The sequence below is a fragment of the Argopecten irradians genome, chromosome 7 (assembly GCF_041381155.1).
Source record: "Argopecten irradians isolate NY chromosome 7, Ai_NY, whole genome shotgun sequence".
Lineage (NCBI taxonomy): Eukaryota > Metazoa > Mollusca > Bivalvia > Pectinida > Pectinidae > Argopecten > Argopecten irradians.
In genome coordinates this window covers 32,050,411-32,068,925 of record NC_091140.1, presented here as the reverse complement: position 1 = coordinate 32,068,925, position 18,515 = coordinate 32,050,411, and the positions used below count along the sequence as shown (strand labels likewise).

Sequence of the window (18,515 nt, the reverse complement as noted above, 5' to 3'; positions counted from 1 at the left end):
CACAAATAAACAAACATATCTACAACAACCATGATATCAAACTGTTACACAGACTTTCTAAGAGACAAACTTACTTCGCCTTGTTTTCCATCTCTGTCCGTAGGTAAAGTTCTATACAGTTCTTGGCCAGTTCCTTGTACATGTTGCTACAGATGAGGGCCATAGCTATGGGTTCCTCACACCTCTGCCACAGGACTTTAGCCAGCTTCTGTCGGTTCATCAGTACAGCCCATATAATGAGACAGTTCAGTGCCTGTATAATATAAACACAAACTGAAATAAAATACCAATCTGGACCCGATTTCTCGAAACAAACTTAAGTCAAAAACTAACTTAAGTCATAAATTGCAATAGAAGTTACATAAGGGAAAAAACTTCAGTTTTGACTTAAGTCTGCACTTTTGTTTCGAGAAATCGGGGCCAGAAGTCCCTGTTATGTTTCCATGGTAACTTTACTGTTATTAAACCATGTGGTGTGTGAAAATATAGGCTTCAAAATATTATATGACTTACAGCTCATATGATGAGACAGTTCAGTGCCTGTATAATATAAAAACACTGATCATCGGAAAAGTCCATTATAAACCTCTTATGATAAAGCTAGTTATTGTAAACTTTCATAACAGTTAAACTAAGCAGGATGATCCAACATTACACATGATAAATTATATAAGCTGGCTTTTATTTTTACTGCCAATGGGTTACACCAAGATATTTCAAATTTGCTTTCATTGCATAATTACTGCATCTAATTGCCAGCGATATTAACACAATGACCAAATCTAAATAAAAAATTATATATATATAATAATGACTGAAGTCTCTAAATTATCTTAATCTTATGATTATCACATACAGAACAAAAAAAATTCAAATATTTTCAGATTGCAAAACCCTCTATCATTGCATGATAAAACAAATCAAATCTCTATTGTAAGAGAATACAGCATTTACCTAAAGATTTCTTCCTATTATATGGCACTTTAAAACATGGCTATGATGTAATCTTTTGTTGTCACCGTATGCACTGCTTTATTTGGGCTATTAGACAGAGGACAGAAAGAGCATAGGTCTATATGTGTTAAAGTATAGGAAACTGTTCAGTAAAAGATACTAGCAACAGATTCACTTTTTTGACATTATAAATAGGTCCATATTTGATACTGGTAATTTGTCAGAAATCTATAATACCAATATTTTAGTGAGTCATCATAGACGTACCTTTCTCTCAGCCACAGCTGGGTTAGAAACATACAGTCCAGCAGAGTTCATAGACAATTCATATGGCTGGACAAAATCCTTGATACCACTCAACTTGTTAATCAGACGATTCAGATCATTGGAGAGGAATTCTTTCTGTAGAGGTAGGTCAGCTTCCTGGAAAATATAATTATCATGGATAACTTGATGAATTTTATATGGAGTTTTATACACAACAATATTAAAGATGCTCCACCGCTGACAAATGGTATTTTTTCACTATTACAAACAGGAGCAAATGATTTAGTATTTCTTCAGTTACAAAAGTTACTTACTTTACACCATTACCACCATTGAAAAGTTTGAGCTTCTAATTTTACTTCAATTTCAAAATATAAAAAATAATTAATTGCATCCCGAAAACAAGAGATCCCAGAGGGATCTTGGCGCCCACCAAAGAATGATCTATGTCTGACAAACGAAAGAGGGATCTTTTCTCTGTTTTTCAAACTTTTACTACATTTTACTACATATGAAAGATCCTTCGAGTACTTTCTGATATATACAACAATAACAAACTTCAATAATAAAAATCCAAGATGGCTACCTGTCAGCCATCTTTTTGACCGATCAGTCCGAAAATGCAATATGCACAACTAAGGTCCTAGGAGAACTTACATATAAAATTTGATACAGATCACTTCAGTACTTTCTGAGAAATAGCGGTAACCAAATTCCAAGATGGTGGCCTGTCAGCCATCCTGTTGACTGATTGGTCCCAAAATGCAATATGCACAACTAGACCATTAGAGGAACCTTCACATGAAATTGAAGACAGATCCCTTCAGTACTTTCTGAGAAATAGTGGTAACAAGCTTTTGTTGACCGATTGGTCCCAAAATGCAATATGCACAACTAGGGCCCTAGGGGAACCTACATATGAAATTTGAGACAGATCTCTTCTGTACTCTCTGAGAAATAGCGGTAACAAGAATTGTTAACGGACAGAAGGACGGACAGAAGGTCAAGTTCTGGAAACTCTAAGAAGTTTTAAGAAAACCGAGTCTGCATGCAAGTCAATTCTCCATACATGAAAATTGCATATTTTAACGCAAATCCTGCTGTTTGCTTCCTTGACAGTAAAACCTGCCTTGTTTCTGGAAATGACATTCAAATTTTGTCAAGATAGTAACATTTTGTGGACACATTGACGTGATAAGGTTGTATTGCTTTGGTAGCCATGGATGTAATACAGCCTCAGACAACATGAGTGTATTGAATAAACCAATACTACATGATAAGTATATAAAAGAAAACTCAATTGACATATAAACTGTAAGCTCACCACACTACTGAAGTTTAAAGCTCCTTCCAAGCACACTGTTGTGAAAAATTCTCGATCTTCAGCTCTTTCAAAGAGAAGTTTGAACTTTTTGTGGTTCAAAAACTTGTGGATCTGAATTCCATGGTCAAGAAACAAGTCCACGAATTCTTCTCTGTCAGTTTTCAGCAAAGCCTTCTCCAACAGCTCCTTGTTCAACTAAAAAACATTGTGGACATTTCTGTTTACGATACAATTTTTCGAAATCAATCCTCGTCTAATTGAATCCACATACAATGTACCTGTGTATCCCAATGTATGGTATTTTCCTTTATTTATGCAATTAAAACATGTATAATTTGAAAAATTGACTGTGTCAGCCAAATATGCTGCTCCAGGTGACATCTGGTTTACACTGTTCTATGTTTTTATATTTGGAAAAGTGTAAATAAATGTACAATAAATGAGATACTTCATTAAATTTAAATAGAAAGCATATACATCCAGATGTATCAAAAAGCAAATATAATTGAAAGGACAAATAAATATATACCAGCATGCATTTAACATGACAGGAAATTTAAATCTGTAATATATGTTTGGGTCAATTGCTAGAATTAAATATGACGCACACTTTCTTTATCTTATAAAGATGGAGCTTTTAAATCCCTTATACCTTGATTTTGGCGTAGTCGTCTCGCTGAAATATCTGGGTCTGAACTAAATCTGGACGATTCCAGTCCAGAATTAATTGGAGATTCTTATACAGCTGTTCCTTCCATTTACTGGCCACCTGCTTCTCTGCTGTCAGCAAAGGAACAATACATAGAATCAAAACTGTCTGTATAAAATTTGAAATGATTTGACATTATCAATTCAAGTAATATAATTAATAAAAACTTCTGATTTTACTGTTACAATAAAAGGAGTTGATCTATGTAGCTTGTACATAGCGTTTAATAGGTCTCTGTCACTCAGCTGATGGAGCATTAGCTAAGTCTTTAGAGCCATATGTTTTCACACCAGAGACGTGGGTTTGATTCCTGGTCAGGGCATTTGACAGGAATATGTATTTTTTCCTGTTCTTTTACAATAGTTTGATACTGCCTATCAATAATTCAACATACATTTTTACTATTAATTAATACTTGTGCATAAAAATCAGCAAGTTGCATTTATGAATTTTAACAGGATTAATGGCAAAAAAATATGCACTAGTATTTTGCCTTGATGAACTTACATTTGAAGAGGGCTTTGAGTAAATACTTGTCCAGATCTTTTAAATTGGCATCCCAACCTTGCATGCTCACAACAGTCATAAATGTTTGATCGTCCTGTAGGCAACAAGAATAATATTAAACATAGAAATGAATAAGATGATTTAATTAATGAAACATTAATTGAGACTAGAATAAAAATACATGATAATTGTATATCATATAAATGAATTATCCTAGATATTACAGGGATTACTATCACTGTTGAAATCCACCCCTGGACTATGTCATAGCAAAACTGAAGGCTCTGCATGCCACAAGTAGTCTTCTCTTTCAGTTTTACTATGGGGTATAGTTCGGGGTGGATATATCAACAGTGATAGTAACCACTGGAATATTGAGGATGATCATATAAACAATGACCTGCTTTTAGCAGATAGCACATGATCTGATCCAAGGCCAAAAAAAATTAATTGTTAGTTTTTCAGGCCACTTTTTTAAAAAGTCAGTGCGGGCGGCGGGAATATTTTTTATTTTCTATTTCTCTGAAAACAAATGCAGCAGATAACATTTTATTTTTTTCTCACTTGAAGGACATGAAAATCAATGAAAACACGTGTAGAAAATGTAAATTCTTACTCAGTCTTTAAGAACAGCTTTTAAATATCTCAATCGTCACTATATCCAAAGAAATCCAGTTGAAAATACATAATCCTGGGAGGAAACATTCCGTTTTGAGCAAATGCTGACATCGGCAGACATTTTTTACCGGAAATGAAAGGAGTATACTAAAATTGGAGCCAATTTCCGAGTGCATTTTCGAATGGAAATTTCGGGCGAGTTCGAATGGAAATTTGGGGTGCGTTCGATGCGGCGGTCTCGATTTTAATTTTTAAGTTATGGCGCATAAAAACGTTGGTGCGGGGGGTAAATGTCGATGCGGCGGGGCCTGAGAAACTAAGAATTAATTTTGTTTGGCCTAAGTGAATCTATTTTTCCTGTATTAGGGGAGATAATGCTTGAAATAGCATATTCTTTGATGTAGATCAAAGGTCAAAATGTAGGTCACTGTGGCCTACATTTTGTTTCTTCTATTAGCAAGCTTAATTATAGAAAATCAAGTTCAATTTTGCTAACCTCCTGAGCTAAGTCTACACATTGTAATATCTTGTCCCTGAATTCGTTCCTCGCCAGATCGTTATCCTTGAAGTCGTTTGGATATGCTTTACATATCAACTTGATTAACTCCGGCTTCAGGAATGTTTCCAGAAAGTCTGGATCAGTCCTACAACATAAAAATCAATGTATTAAAACTGATAAATATGCATAAAAGATGTTTAAACAATATAGATTGAGGTAAACATAAACTTTTCAGTCCCCAAGCTTCAACAATGTTAGTCTTGTCTAGTACTTCATACAATAATGAAATAAGAGCAACCATAAAACAAGTGGTCTATGACTAGTAGAGATTTAAAGGAAATGTTGACGGACGGTTGACGGAAGCCGCGCCATGACATAAGCTCACCGGCCCTTCAGGCAAGGTGAGCTTACAAGAAGCCCAAGAAGTATTGCAAAGTTGGTTCAAATCTGTAAAAAGTATTTACGAATTAGAATAAACTTTAAAGTTGAACCTTTTAGAATTTTTATTTTTTGTTTTTCATTTTGATAGTGTATTATGTTACCAAACCTTATGCTTAAAATTCCAATTTGCTTTACCAAACTAGAAGTCAGTCAGTGTCAGTGATTTTAACACTTTTTAATCTATGAAGATTACTTGGTTTGATCACACCTGTGAATTCAGAAGAAGATCCCCTTTGACCCCTTTTGGCCCTACCCCTAAGGCCCCTGGGCTAATAATTCTAACCCAGTTTGACTCATTTCCTATTAAAACTAAGCAAATAATGTTCATAAATGTGTTTTTCCAATATAAACTATAGTAAAATTGACCCCCCCTCCAGGGGAAAACCTGAGATCCCAGGGCCATGAAATTCACAATTTTTGTAAAGGGCCTAAAGACCTTCCAATCTATGAAGAATATCTGGTTCCATCAAATCTGTGAATTCAGAAGAAGATTTTTGAAGTTTAAGCCTATTTGACCCCTTTCGGCCCTGCCCCTAAGGCCCCTGGGGGTCAGTCATGGAAAATTTGTTTATAGGATTCAATGGCCATCTCATAGGGATAATTCTGACAACATTTGACTTATTTTCTATTATAAATGACCAAATAATGCTCCAAAATGTGTTTTCACTATATAAACTATAGTAAACTTATACCCATCCCCAGGGGGAAACCTGAGACCCCAGGGTCATATAATTCACAATTTTTGTAGAGGGCCTTGAGACCTTTCTATCCATGAAGAGTATTTGATTCTACCACATCTGTGAATGGAGCAGAAGATTTTTGAAATTTTAGTCAATTTTACCCCTTTTGGCCCCTCCCACAGCCCCCTGGGGGGGTGTGGGTTATATAATTCAATTTTGATTGGCCTTATGCCTAAGAAGGTTTGTGCAAAAATTCATTGAAATTGCTTCAGTGGTTTTTGAGAAGAAGTCGAAAATGTAAATTGTTTACGAACACACAGCGGACGACGCACGACGACGGACAAAAGGCAATTAGAAAAGGTCACTTGAGTCTTTGTTTCAGGTGACCTAAAAATATATACCTAAATACATCATTGCCATGAAGAGCCCTTGATGAAGAATTTTTGTATCCATGAATACATTGTATGCTGAAAGTAAGAAAGACGCCAAATATTGTGGTTTATATTAATACAGTATTTCCATGTTAAGATGACAAACCTTTCCTGAGTTTCCTGGTAGGCGAAGGCTAAGAGGTCCGCGAATCCTCCACTGCCCTTGAGAACCACCACTGGCATCTTATTGCTTAGGTAGAACAGGATATGCTCCACATTCTTAGGGGAGCCTTGGACCAGCAGACTAATCACAGGGATCGTCTTGTCGTTTGAACTATACATATTATCATTGTAACTGTTCATATTGCACTCATCTGAACCTGTAATGTGGAAAAAATCAATTTATTGAAAATACCTGTTACCTCTTCTTAAACACCTTTATCACTTTCTTATTATAAATCTTTGCTTTGTTTTCATTAGTTTAACATTCTATTAACATCCAGGGTCGTGATCATTTAGAGATTTGCTAGGTTTAAATGAAAGAGGAAAGCCAGAATACCTGAACAAAAACCACAGACCAGCTGTCAGTACCTGGCAACTTCCCAACATGGTATCAGATTCTCAACACAGAGGTGGAGGGCTTTTGGTAATATGTTGGGACACCTTAACCACTAGTATACAGTTATTGAATGGGTATGAGGGAAATAGTACTTTTATTGTCCCCCGAGACATAAACTATTTCCCGAGGCGAAGCCGAGGGAAATAGTTGTTTCAAGGGGGACAATAAAAGTGAAATTTCTCGAATAAACCCATTCAATATGTGTTTTATTATAACGTTGAGAAAAATGCTATAACATAAAACCCGTAGATATTTTCACTTGTTCCACATTCCATATCATCGATAGTGCCCAGTGATTTTTCTCGTAGGTATTCCTTTGAAATATTAACTGCTGTTTTTACAACTTGCTGTGTATTTCCACTGTCCCTATAGGCCAACAATTTTTCGAGAGATTCCTCGTCTAGGTTGTCGAATCTGGAGGCCATGTTGTAAAAAAGTTGTCGTCCGCAGCGTCAAATCTAGATCACCTAAGCGCTTTGTGTTTTTTTGTTGGAAATGAGATACAGTCAGAGAAGTTCCGAATGAAGTACTCCCAATGCGTTATCCAATCAAGTTCATGATTAAGCAAAAGTCAGCGAAAATTTGAATGCAGGTATATAGCTCATTTTCAGGTAAATAGTTCGAACGACTATTTACCCAGTAAATAGCGGTTTTAAACGACTGGATTACGATTGGATTTGAATAGCATTGCTATTCTCTACTCTTTATATAGTGAAAAGGAAGCAAAGGTATAATATTTTCAAATAAAACTCCAAAAACTAAATGTTCCTATTGTTCAGGATATCTTTCATTCATCTTTATTTTCATTGTACATGTCTGATTCAATGATAATGCTTATCTTACCCTAGACTCATCATCAGCCTATGGACAATCAAAATCATTGCTAAAATTGGCTTGGTAAATTTTTTTTCTTTCTGCTATTTGTCTGAATTTGGTTTCCAAAGTTTCAAACTAGGGGGAGATAACCTAGTATTAAAATTATTCTGGTTTTATGGAAATGATAATCTTACCCCAGCTAAACACTCTTCTGAGTCGCCGTGGTCGTCCAAGTTGAAACTCGAACTCCTTCTCTAGTGTACACCTGATGTTGGTGAAGAACATTCGGTCGAGATCTTCCTCCTCTACGATCATAAAGTGGGTGTGATCGGGGTTTAGCTCATATTTATCACTGTCGGGCTGGTGACCCTCGTTCTTAAGCCCAACACCTTCCTGTCAAAACACAACAATGTGTGTTTATATAATTCTAGAGCTTCACTGCTAATAGCTTTTCAACAGTGTGTATCTATTTTATAACAGTTTCCCTGTTGATATATTTGAACGAACATGTCCAGTTAAATGAAAATCTTAATGAATTTTGAATGAATACTTGTTACAAATGAATCAGTCTAATTATTAGCAAATCAATTCAATAAAATTATATAAATGTCACTGGTATATTTTAATCTTAAAAGAACAGAGCTATAGGGATCTAACTCAGGACCTCTGGGTCACTAGCTAGTCTTATGCTCAACCGACTGAGCTAAGAGAAGTTCCCTATAGACAATAAGGTATACAATGTATATTGCTGCTAGAGTTCACCAGAGTTACAACATATACATGACTGCACAAGTTAACAAATTTCATCGAAATCTCTTCATATTATTGACCACTCATTAGGTTACTATGTTTCTAAATTAAATGCAAATAATGTTTTAAGAACAAAGGTCAATAACTCAATTTCAGTGAATTTACCAATTATAAAATCCTAAATCATTTCAGAATTTCACATCCAACACTAGCTAACTTACAGATCCATCTAGCTTGTCACCATATTTCAGACCGTCCTTGGGTAGAATTCCTATTAAAGTGAGTTTCTGGAATTTTTGTACAGCGTCTGGTCGAAACATACTCTGTTGTGTGCGGTTGCTTAGCCGTCGAGCCTTCTCCTCCCTAAATGCATCGCCGATAATCTTAGAAACTCCTCCATCCAGCCCACTCGTTACAACCCACATCTCAGTTGTATTTGCTGCCTACAAAAAACATTCCAACTATTCAACTCCATTTTTATGATTTACGTGATAATGATAAATTTCATAAAAGGACACCTGTTCATTTTGGTTATCTATTATTATACTGTCGTCTAGCCCTGATATTAAACACCAAACAGCTGGAAGTATACAGCTGGTGGCTTGCTTTAAACATACCTTTATGATAGCTTTCTGAAATTGTTCTTTCACTCGGAGATTTTTCCATGGCTTGAAATGTCTCACCCCTGATATTACGGAGAGTACAATCTTTGGACTTCGCATTTTCCAGTACGTCCCGAGAAACTGTGTAACCTCCCAACTTGGCGTATCACTTGGTATGCACACATAGTGCCGTTTTGGCTGCAAATTAAGGAAGTTTATGAAAAGAATATGATCAATATGAAGAGCCTCCACTGACATACAGTAATTAAGGGATTTTTTTGCATGCAAATCCAGAATACTGTCTGCAATGGGACTAATTCGCTTACTATATGATACCTGATAACGTTTGGGGAACTATTTTTTTCTATTGGTGATGGAATGACGTTAAAAGATGATATCCTACCCTAATGTTACTTCAGCGGGAAGATTACAAAGAGTTACATTCCATCACCACTGGAGAAACTAGTCTCACACAAACGTTATTGGGTATCATGTGGTACATGCGTTAGTCCCATTCCAAAATTTCAATGAAACCATCTAAAAGAGATAATCTGCATTTGCACATGAAAGAAAGGGTAATCTGCCCTTGCTAGTAAGAATTGATTGCTACATCACATGTATGTATGCGAACATAATGCCATGCTTTTCAGACAGAAAAACGTAATTCTTGCACACAAAATTATGACGTAACAATCGATAACTATCCTCAAGAGCAGATAACTCTGTAAAATGAGAAGACAGAATAAACATACATCATATTGGTTATTTGAGATATAGTGAACAAGTTTCTTTTTAAAAGTAATGCTAGCTTAGATTTCTAACTTTCATACTTTCCAGTTAACTTTGATGTAATATTTTCTTAGAACAAGTAAAATATTGATAGCAAATTTTACATTTCAACTCCAGAGACCTCTTTCCTTTCAAAACAGATGGTGGAAACCTTTTTCTTGTGTTTTGATGTAATACCGGGATGGGGTCTATTTCATCATAGCCATGGTATTTTGATTCCCCTCTGCACTTCTAAAGTAAATATATCATATTCTCTACAAATAACACTTAAAATATCATGAGTTTTCTCACCCTATATTCCATAAACGACATGAAATGGTATCTAAAATCACAAAGGACATCATTTAAGTCTAACTTTAGTCAGTTAGATTGTTGGTTTGAAAAAAATAAAGTGGGGACACAGTTCGAAAGGTGTTGGGATCGTGTCACCATGGCCATTGTATTTTGAGATCTCATAGTCATAGTTTTTTGCAAATAACATTTAATATTCACTGAAATCATAATATTTAAGTGGGGAGGGGGTTATTTCACCATGGCCATGGTATTTTGAACCCCCCTCCCTACAATATATATGATGTCCACATTTTCACAGTTTCTGTAAATAACAATAAATATTAACTAAATTCATGATATTTATGATTTTTTTTTGTATCTTAAGACAGTTAAATGTCATTTGACAAAAAAGTAATTGGCGCGAGGATGGGGGGTGGCTATGGTATTTTGACACACCCCCCCCCCTCCCTCTTTCCCTTCTAAGCTTAAAGGGCCACTACCTTTCCGAAACGGCTTTTATTTTTTAAAATAGGAATGTAAAACGAAATCAATAATTTTGTAGAGTCCCAGAAGTTATTAACTATACGTTTACTAGCAAACTTATCATCGCCTTAAGAACTGTTTAATTAGAATAAATAAAATGTTAATTTTCATAACGCGGGTCGTTTTATGTTTCCCGCCGTCGTCCTAAATGCCGCGCGGTAGTTGATTATCACTGCGCCAGACGACAAAACAGCGAAATGAATCTCCACTGTTATCGTACATTAGACAGGAAATCTTGCATATTTTTGGTGTTGTAACCTCATCTTAAGCCATCGATATAGATATTTTCTTTTGTTATTAATGTTTTTAAGAAACCTTTAAATTTTGCTCCGGAAAGGTAGTGGGCCTTTAAGTTCTCGTAGTTATTAGTTTTTTGTAACTTGATATCAACTGAAATAATGATATATTTATGATTTTATTGTATTTTCAGGCAGTTAAATGTCAGTTGAAAACTAAAAACTGGGGTTGGGGGGGTCATTTCACCATGGCCATGGTATTTTGACCTCCTCCCCTTTTCAGGTCTAAGTTTAAGTTCTCATAGTCATTAGGTTTTGTAAATAATACTTAATATCAACTGAAATTATAATATATATGATTTCATTGAAACTTAAGGCAGTTATATGTCAGTTAAAAAGAATTCATTCAAATGGGGAAAGGGGGGTGTCATTTCACCATGGGCATGGTATTTTGACACCCCCCCCCAAAAAAAAAAAAACAAAAACAAAAAAAAACAAAAAAAACCTTCCACTGCTAGCCATAAGTCTAACTTAATCCCAATTTGGAGTTTTTCATAAATAAGAAGAAACGAACAAATTCGTGGAATTTCCATCTCCCGCTTTCAGGACATATTGTAGGTAAACTTTTAGTAAATGAAGGGGACATAATCTGTGTTAAATAATGTCTGCTAAAAGTGACTATTAAACTTGGCTGAGCTCTTAAGGCATTTAACTTTGATACTAACTATTAAGAAAATCGGTTTACATTTGTTACAATTATTGCACAGGGAATCTCAGAAAATGACGTTATTAGTACATCAAAGGGGGGTAACTCCACTACATAATGTCAGCCAAAATTGGCAAATCAAACTTGGCAAAGCCCTTAGGGCATTTGACCTTGTTACCAAGTTTGCACTAAATAAGGTCCGTCGCACAATCGGTTAATATTTATTACAGTTATTGTACGGAAGTGGCAGAAAATGACTTTTTTTCTTAAATCAGAGGGCCATTACTCTGCTAATTAAGATTGGCCAAAAGTGGCGATCGAACTTGGCTAAGCCCTTAAGGCATTTAACTTTGTTACCAAGTTTTAACAATATTAGTTTTAACATTTGTTAGTTATTACACAGAAACGGCAAAAAAAAAAAGACATTTGTAGTAAATTAAAGGGTCATAACTCTAATACATAACATCCGCTGAAAGAGTTAATCGAACCTGGCCAGACACCTAAGGCTTTCAACCTTGTTACCAAGTTTGAAGAAAATCTGTTAATATTTATTACAGTTATTGTACGGAAGTGGCAGAAACTGACTTTTTTTTTAAAGCAAAGGACCATAACTCCGCTAAATAAGGTCCGTTGAACGTCATGATCGAATGTGGCCGAGTCCTTAAGGCATTTAACCTTGTTACTAAGTTTTGAAGAAAATTGGTTTACATTTGTTACAGTTATTGCACAGAAATGGCAGAAAATGACGTTTTTAGTAATTCAAAGGGCCATAACTCTGTTAAATAACCTCCATTAAAAATTGCGATCAAAATTTGCCGTGCCCTTAAGGCATTTAACCTTGTTACTAAGTTTGAAAAAAATCGGTTAACATTTGTTACACTTAATGCACAGAAGTGGCAGAAACTGACTTTTTAGTAATTCAAAGGGCCATAACTCCCCTAAATAAGGTCCGTTGAAAGTCACGATCAAACTTGGCCAAGCCCTTAAGGCATTTAAACCTTGTTACTAAGTTTGAAGAAAATCGGTTTACATTTGTTACACTTAATGCACAGAAGTGGCAGAAACTGACTTTTTAGTAATTCAAAGGGCCATAACTCCCCTAAATAAGGTCCGTTGAAAGTCACGATCAAACTTGGCCAGCCCCTAAGGCATTTAACCTTGTTACTAAGTTTGAAGAAAATTGGTTTACATTTGTTACACTTAATGCACGGAAATGGCAGAAAATGACGTTTTTAGTAATTCAAAGGGCCATAACTCCCCTCAATAAGGTCCGTTGAAAGTCGCGATCAAAGTTGGCCAAGCCCTTAAGGCATTTAAACCTTGTTACTAAGTTTGAAGAAAATCAGTTTATATTTGTTACAGTTATTGCACGGAAACGAATTGTCACAGATGGACGGACAGACAGACATACAAACCCAAATTATTAAATTAATATCCCCCGTTTTGGAGAAGGTGGGGAATAAAAATCATGTCTTCAAGTGTTATAGTAACTTTTAGAATGGGGGGGTCTTTTTACCATGGGGGGGGGGGGGGTTCATTCCAACATAATGGTATTTTGACCCTAGGGTCATTTAACCATAATGGTATATTGACCCCGGGTCAATATACCATGATTCAAAATACCATGCTGTACCCTGTACCCCGGGGTCATTTCACCATAATGGTATATTGACCCCAAAATACCATGCTACACCGGTAAACATACTATTTTACTGCAAAATTGATTTTGACTAGGTTAGCGCAGTGATGAATTCCTGCCTTCGTAACTATACTGTGGCGTTTTTAGTGTATAAAGGTTGAGTATAATTGTAGTTTTAAGTAGTTTTAGTTTGTTAGTCTCTATGATAGGTAGATTAGATCAATAGGATCATTAATTTGGTGTAACAATTAGCATGTCCAATTAGTTTGTAGTTATTGGGTCAGCGGACCGTCAGGGGTTAAATAGAGATGGCGGTTATGGTCAACGCCAGCTGTAAACCAAGCCATTTGTAGTCTAGAAAGGGCTGTGGTCAGTCTGAGAGCGCTAATGATGTAGTAATGGTGGTAAGAACATTAGGGCACTGTAGTGGAGATGATATGTAAACAAGGGTCAGTGATTTTGTATCTATAGAGCCTAACTAATGAGCTGTCTGTAGTAAGGGTCGGTCATTAGGCTAAGAATGGATAGGGGATTCCTAATCTAAGTTTTGGAGTTATTTATATACTTATGCTCTCTGGTGATTCCGATGCCTATCTTTAGCAGCAGATGGAGTTGTGCTGCATGGGTCAGTCTTTAATTTGCATATTCAGTATTGTTCTATCTTTAGTTATGGTATCTATGTGCTAGGTCTAATTTTGGCCAGGGTCACAAAGAGTTCAGGGGCCATCCTATTTTAGGTATGCATGTGTATTCATAGCCATCCTATAAATATATATCCTTAGTTTAGATTGTTTAGTTAAGAATAACATTTTATAAATAAGTATCCTTAGAATAGAGTATCTAGCTAATAATAGTAGTCTAAGAATAGAGATGTAAATTAGAGTCAGTAAAAGGGAAGGAGACCTTGGAGTTGGCCGTGGAAAGTGAGTCTTGGAGCAGTTGGGCAGTTCGTGGAAAGTGAGTCGAGAGGTATAGCTGTAGATCTTTGCAGTTCTTTGGAGTTTGCTGAGCAGTTGGGCAGTTCGTGGAAAGTGAGTCGAGAGGTATAGCTGTAGATCTTTGCAGTTCTTTGGAGTTTGCCGAGCAGTTGGGCAGTTCGTGGAAAGTGAGTCGAGTGGTACAGCTGGAGTCATTGGACAGTCAGATGATGTTAGTTAGTGTTTATTTTGTAGTGAGTTTAGATAAGTTGGACAGTTGATTAAAAGAATTAGCTTACGTTTATAGTTGTTGCTGTTGAGTGAAAACCCTGAACTTTTGCTTGATTTGATACAACTTGAATAAATGGAAACATATCTCATATACGGACTTTGTTTAATATTTTTCACCGGCGCCTGACAATCTGGACTTGAACTTTATTTATACTTTGGTTAAACGAAGAGAGAAACTTAACAACTGGTGTCAGAAGTGATTCTTCTTCTGAATAAAACATAGACGGAATACGTCACAATTGGTGTCAGAAGTGGGATACTTCTTCAAAACAAAACAAAAAGCGAAAACGTAACAATACTAATGTTAGGTAGAAAATATAATTAGCGCAACATTTTAGTGCAAAATGTCTAGAAATGACATTGCAATGGAAGAAATGGAAAATAAACACTAAACAAACCTCTATGTCTGGTTTCTGGTTATGTACATTTGAGAACTGGATGTTACCACAGTCAAATGGAGCGTCATAATATCGGGCACTGTCCTGTGTGTCAATGGACAGCCCTCCGAATGACGTCACGGTTCGCTGGTTCATTTCAACATCATCTTCAAGATAATACTGTAACGCACTCTCTGAAGGATCAGCATCAGCTCCCAAACACTGTCAGAAATATTTTAAATTCAACATTTGTTTCATAACAAGGTCTTAAAAGTCACAATTCAATGAAAGACCAAAGGTATATATCTTTTCAAGCAGACTGATTTAAACAGAACTCAATCCTAGACAAATTTTACTGATTTAAACAGAACTCAATCCTAGACAAATTTTAACACATTAAATGTGGACTAATGATTTCACCTCATGATCATGACTGCTCTGTCGACTGTAGGAGATAGATGGCGAACGTTTCGTAGATCCGACGGAGCAGGAGACATTTGCCTCGGGACTCTTTGGTGCATCTTGTTCAACAGGGATTAAGAAAGATGTGACCATTTGGTTTTGATTATCACTCTACAAAATAATACAAACATAAAAACTAGACCAAATAATACAAACATAAAAACTAGACCATGAATTAAAAAAAAAAAGGGGGATGAAAAATAAGGTGAAGTAATATACAAGTCAAAATAATTTTCATTGTGCTTTAATTTATTATTCATCCTTCTAATCAATTTGCAGATCTATTGCAAAATACATTACCTGGCTCTGTATTTAGAAAAATATATATAACATTGGTAATTATACTGTACCTGTCCCTATTCATAAAAAAAATATGGTCTTCCTTATAAGCTTGTAAATTGTAAGTAATTGGAATATCCCTGCTACATGTATCACATATGGTTATAAAGGCATTTTAATTAAGAATCTCTTGCTACTTATTTTTTATGTTTATAATGATCATTTTTACTGATAGGGGATAGTGCATCCTCAATACTCCAGGGGTTACTATAACTGACGTTATATCCACCCCTAGATATTTCATAGTAAAACTGAAGGCAGCTATATGATCATGTATGAAATAGTCCAGGGGTGGATATAACTTCAGTTAAGTATAACCCCTGCATGGGATATCGAGGATGGGGATAGTGAAATGTCATAATGAAAACCAAACCAAAACCATAGAAATTAGCTATTGGACAGAAACACCTACCATAATTCCAGTGTTATCCAGTCCAGTGAGTCCAGTAACAGCACACTTGATGGAATATCACGTCTCACTCTGTTGCTCATTGGTAATCCATATTGGCACCCTAAAACTAAACAATATATGTCCTGAAGAAAATTAAATACCTTCATGTATTGGTTATCATTCCCAATGTATTTAAAAAAGCTCTACTGGCAAGTGACCAGTTCTCGCTGAGTACCAATTCTTCCCATTGCATATGTACTTGTATGATCACAGAAATCAGAAATTTGTGGAAATCAGCATGGTAGTGTCTTCTATCAGAAGAAGGCTTTATTGGCTAGATTTGCGTGGAAATCTTACAGATTCAGATGCGAAGGCAAGAACTGGTACACGGCGAGAACTGGTCGCCTACCAGTACTACATTTCCGTCTTCAATTATTCAAAAGCAATTAATATGTACATATAACTACGTACTATACATTGGACAAGAGGCCTACAAAAAATGTAGTACAGTAGACCTACATGTAAACAGTATATATACATGTAAAAGGAGTGTGTCAGGGTGTCTATATACAATGCACTTTTCACAGCTGTACAGTTATCTATTATTGCTGAAACCGGTTGGCTCTAGGCCTAAGGTAAGGTAACATTACACACAATATTATTACTGTTGTATAAAATTAGCTTCCAAGACAGTCAATTCCGTTCCTGTGTTGTCGTTCCGTAAACATCGTTTAAATCAAGTCTGCTAACCCTGCTGTTTTGACGTGACCTTCACACGTACGACTAATCAACCAAATCTGGCCGCCACGGAGCGACATGACCAAATTTCCGTCAATGAACTTTTTTATTTCCGTGATCAAAAAAATAAAATATATCAACAACTCTTATATTCAATTAGAATATGAACAAAAACTTTCTCATTTTATATGATAAACACATGCAATAGTAAAATTTAAATGTTCAAGATTACAGCTCCTTCCGCTCCCGAGCGTCCCGGCGGCGATTAGGCCTCCGTGACGTAACAACATAGAGTCGATCGCTAGTGAAAATTGGCGAACAGCGTGTTGCAAGCTTCTCATGACATCCACTTTTTCATTGATTAATGACTTTAACATCCACAGAGACGTAATTTAAACAAGTATTTCTCACATCATTTATGTTTTGTTGAGTTCAAAACATGTACATAAAGAGACGAAACTCCAGTCGGAATGGCTTACTCAGAAATCCATGATCTGTCAACGTGTTTAGTCAGCTTACAATGCACTGCTATGCATGTTACGATTAACGATTAATAAAATCATTAATCGATTATCAGTCACTAATTAGCTTCATTAAATCTAATCGCCTCCGATTATTCGACTAATCGTTTCAGCCCTAATAAAAATTAGCTTCCAAGACAGTCACGGCACCTAGTTCTGCAGGATTCAAAACATTTAATGATTCTCCGTAGGGCCTACCACGATAGAAACTAATGATATGTACGCATAAAAGACAGGCCTAATTGCACATGACGTAATGATGCAGTGATTGATTGTATATGTCACATGAGTCAGGCCTGAGGCTGAGAGACTCTCATCTTCGCACATGGATCCCGCTACAAAACTGTTTTATCGATAATTACACGATCTTATCAAACATTTTTCACATACAATATCATGGTTTTTTGTCGGTTCTTCGTCGATCACACATAAATTGCCCATTTTCAATCATCTGTTTGTGGCGTAGTCTGCTAAGGCGCCGTTTTCTTTTTTCCCGGTGAGTTCCGAATGCAAATACCAAGTCGTGCTCGACCTCGATCGGCAGCACATTGATAAACGTCGGGACGCGTGGAGAAGGTTAACGGAATTGAGGTGCGCTGGAGGTGCGTACATGTACCTCTGACTTAGGCGCTTAGACGGCATATGGGGGAGCTCGAAGCGAGAATATGGTCAAACGGTAGTTGTTTACATTTTTTCGATGCGATCATTAGACACAGATATTGAGAGGAATAATTAAAAAACAGCAATTTTTGCATGTAGCAGTTGATTTCCATTCTACCTACCGACGAGATGTGTTGAATGAAGCCAAGGTTTGCACTGACATTCGTATCTCATACGCTAAGCCACATAAGTCATCATACGCATAAGTGGCGTGGGTAGATCTGTTCACATTTTTCGGAAGTCCAAAATACGGAAGAGCAAGGTGGTGGTTTCTAACGTACTTAAGAACTGTGTGAAAACGTCTAAAAATGGTCTTTGGGCACTCATGATGCACAGGTGGGCCTGGCACGAAAATTTTTAAACCACAGAATATATATATAGTATATTTATACTTGTGTATAGTATCAAACATGACGGATCCTATTTGTTTTACAAACCGTGATTATGTTACATAAAGTTGGTTCTAATACAATCCA

The 18,515-nt window shown here is 36.1% G+C and overlaps 1 protein-coding gene across 1 annotated transcript in view; it reads right to left on the bottom strand.

Moving 5' to 3' along the window:
- LOC138328163 (transient receptor potential cation channel subfamily M member-like 2) overlaps positions 1 to 16,249 on the bottom strand; it is a 33,513-nt gene extending 17,264 nt beyond the window's left edge. The window contains 13 exon segments of the mRNA XM_069274828.1: positions 75 to 253; positions 1,222 to 1,377; positions 2,546 to 2,740; positions 3,198 to 3,325; positions 3,762 to 3,855; positions 4,876 to 5,023; positions 6,537 to 6,750; positions 8,000 to 8,198; positions 8,777 to 8,998; positions 9,173 to 9,355; positions 14,950 to 15,150; positions 15,349 to 15,501; positions 16,142 to 16,249. Of these exon segments, the coding sequence (XP_069130929.1) occupies positions 75 to 253; positions 1,222 to 1,377; positions 2,546 to 2,740; positions 3,198 to 3,325; positions 3,762 to 3,855; positions 4,876 to 5,023; positions 6,537 to 6,750; positions 8,000 to 8,198; positions 8,777 to 8,998; positions 9,173 to 9,355; positions 14,950 to 15,150; positions 15,349 to 15,501; positions 16,142 to 16,144 (2,075 nt within the window). The 5' untranslated portion in view covers positions 16,145 to 16,249.
- Between the last annotated feature and the right edge of the window lie 2,266 nt (positions 16,250 to 18,515).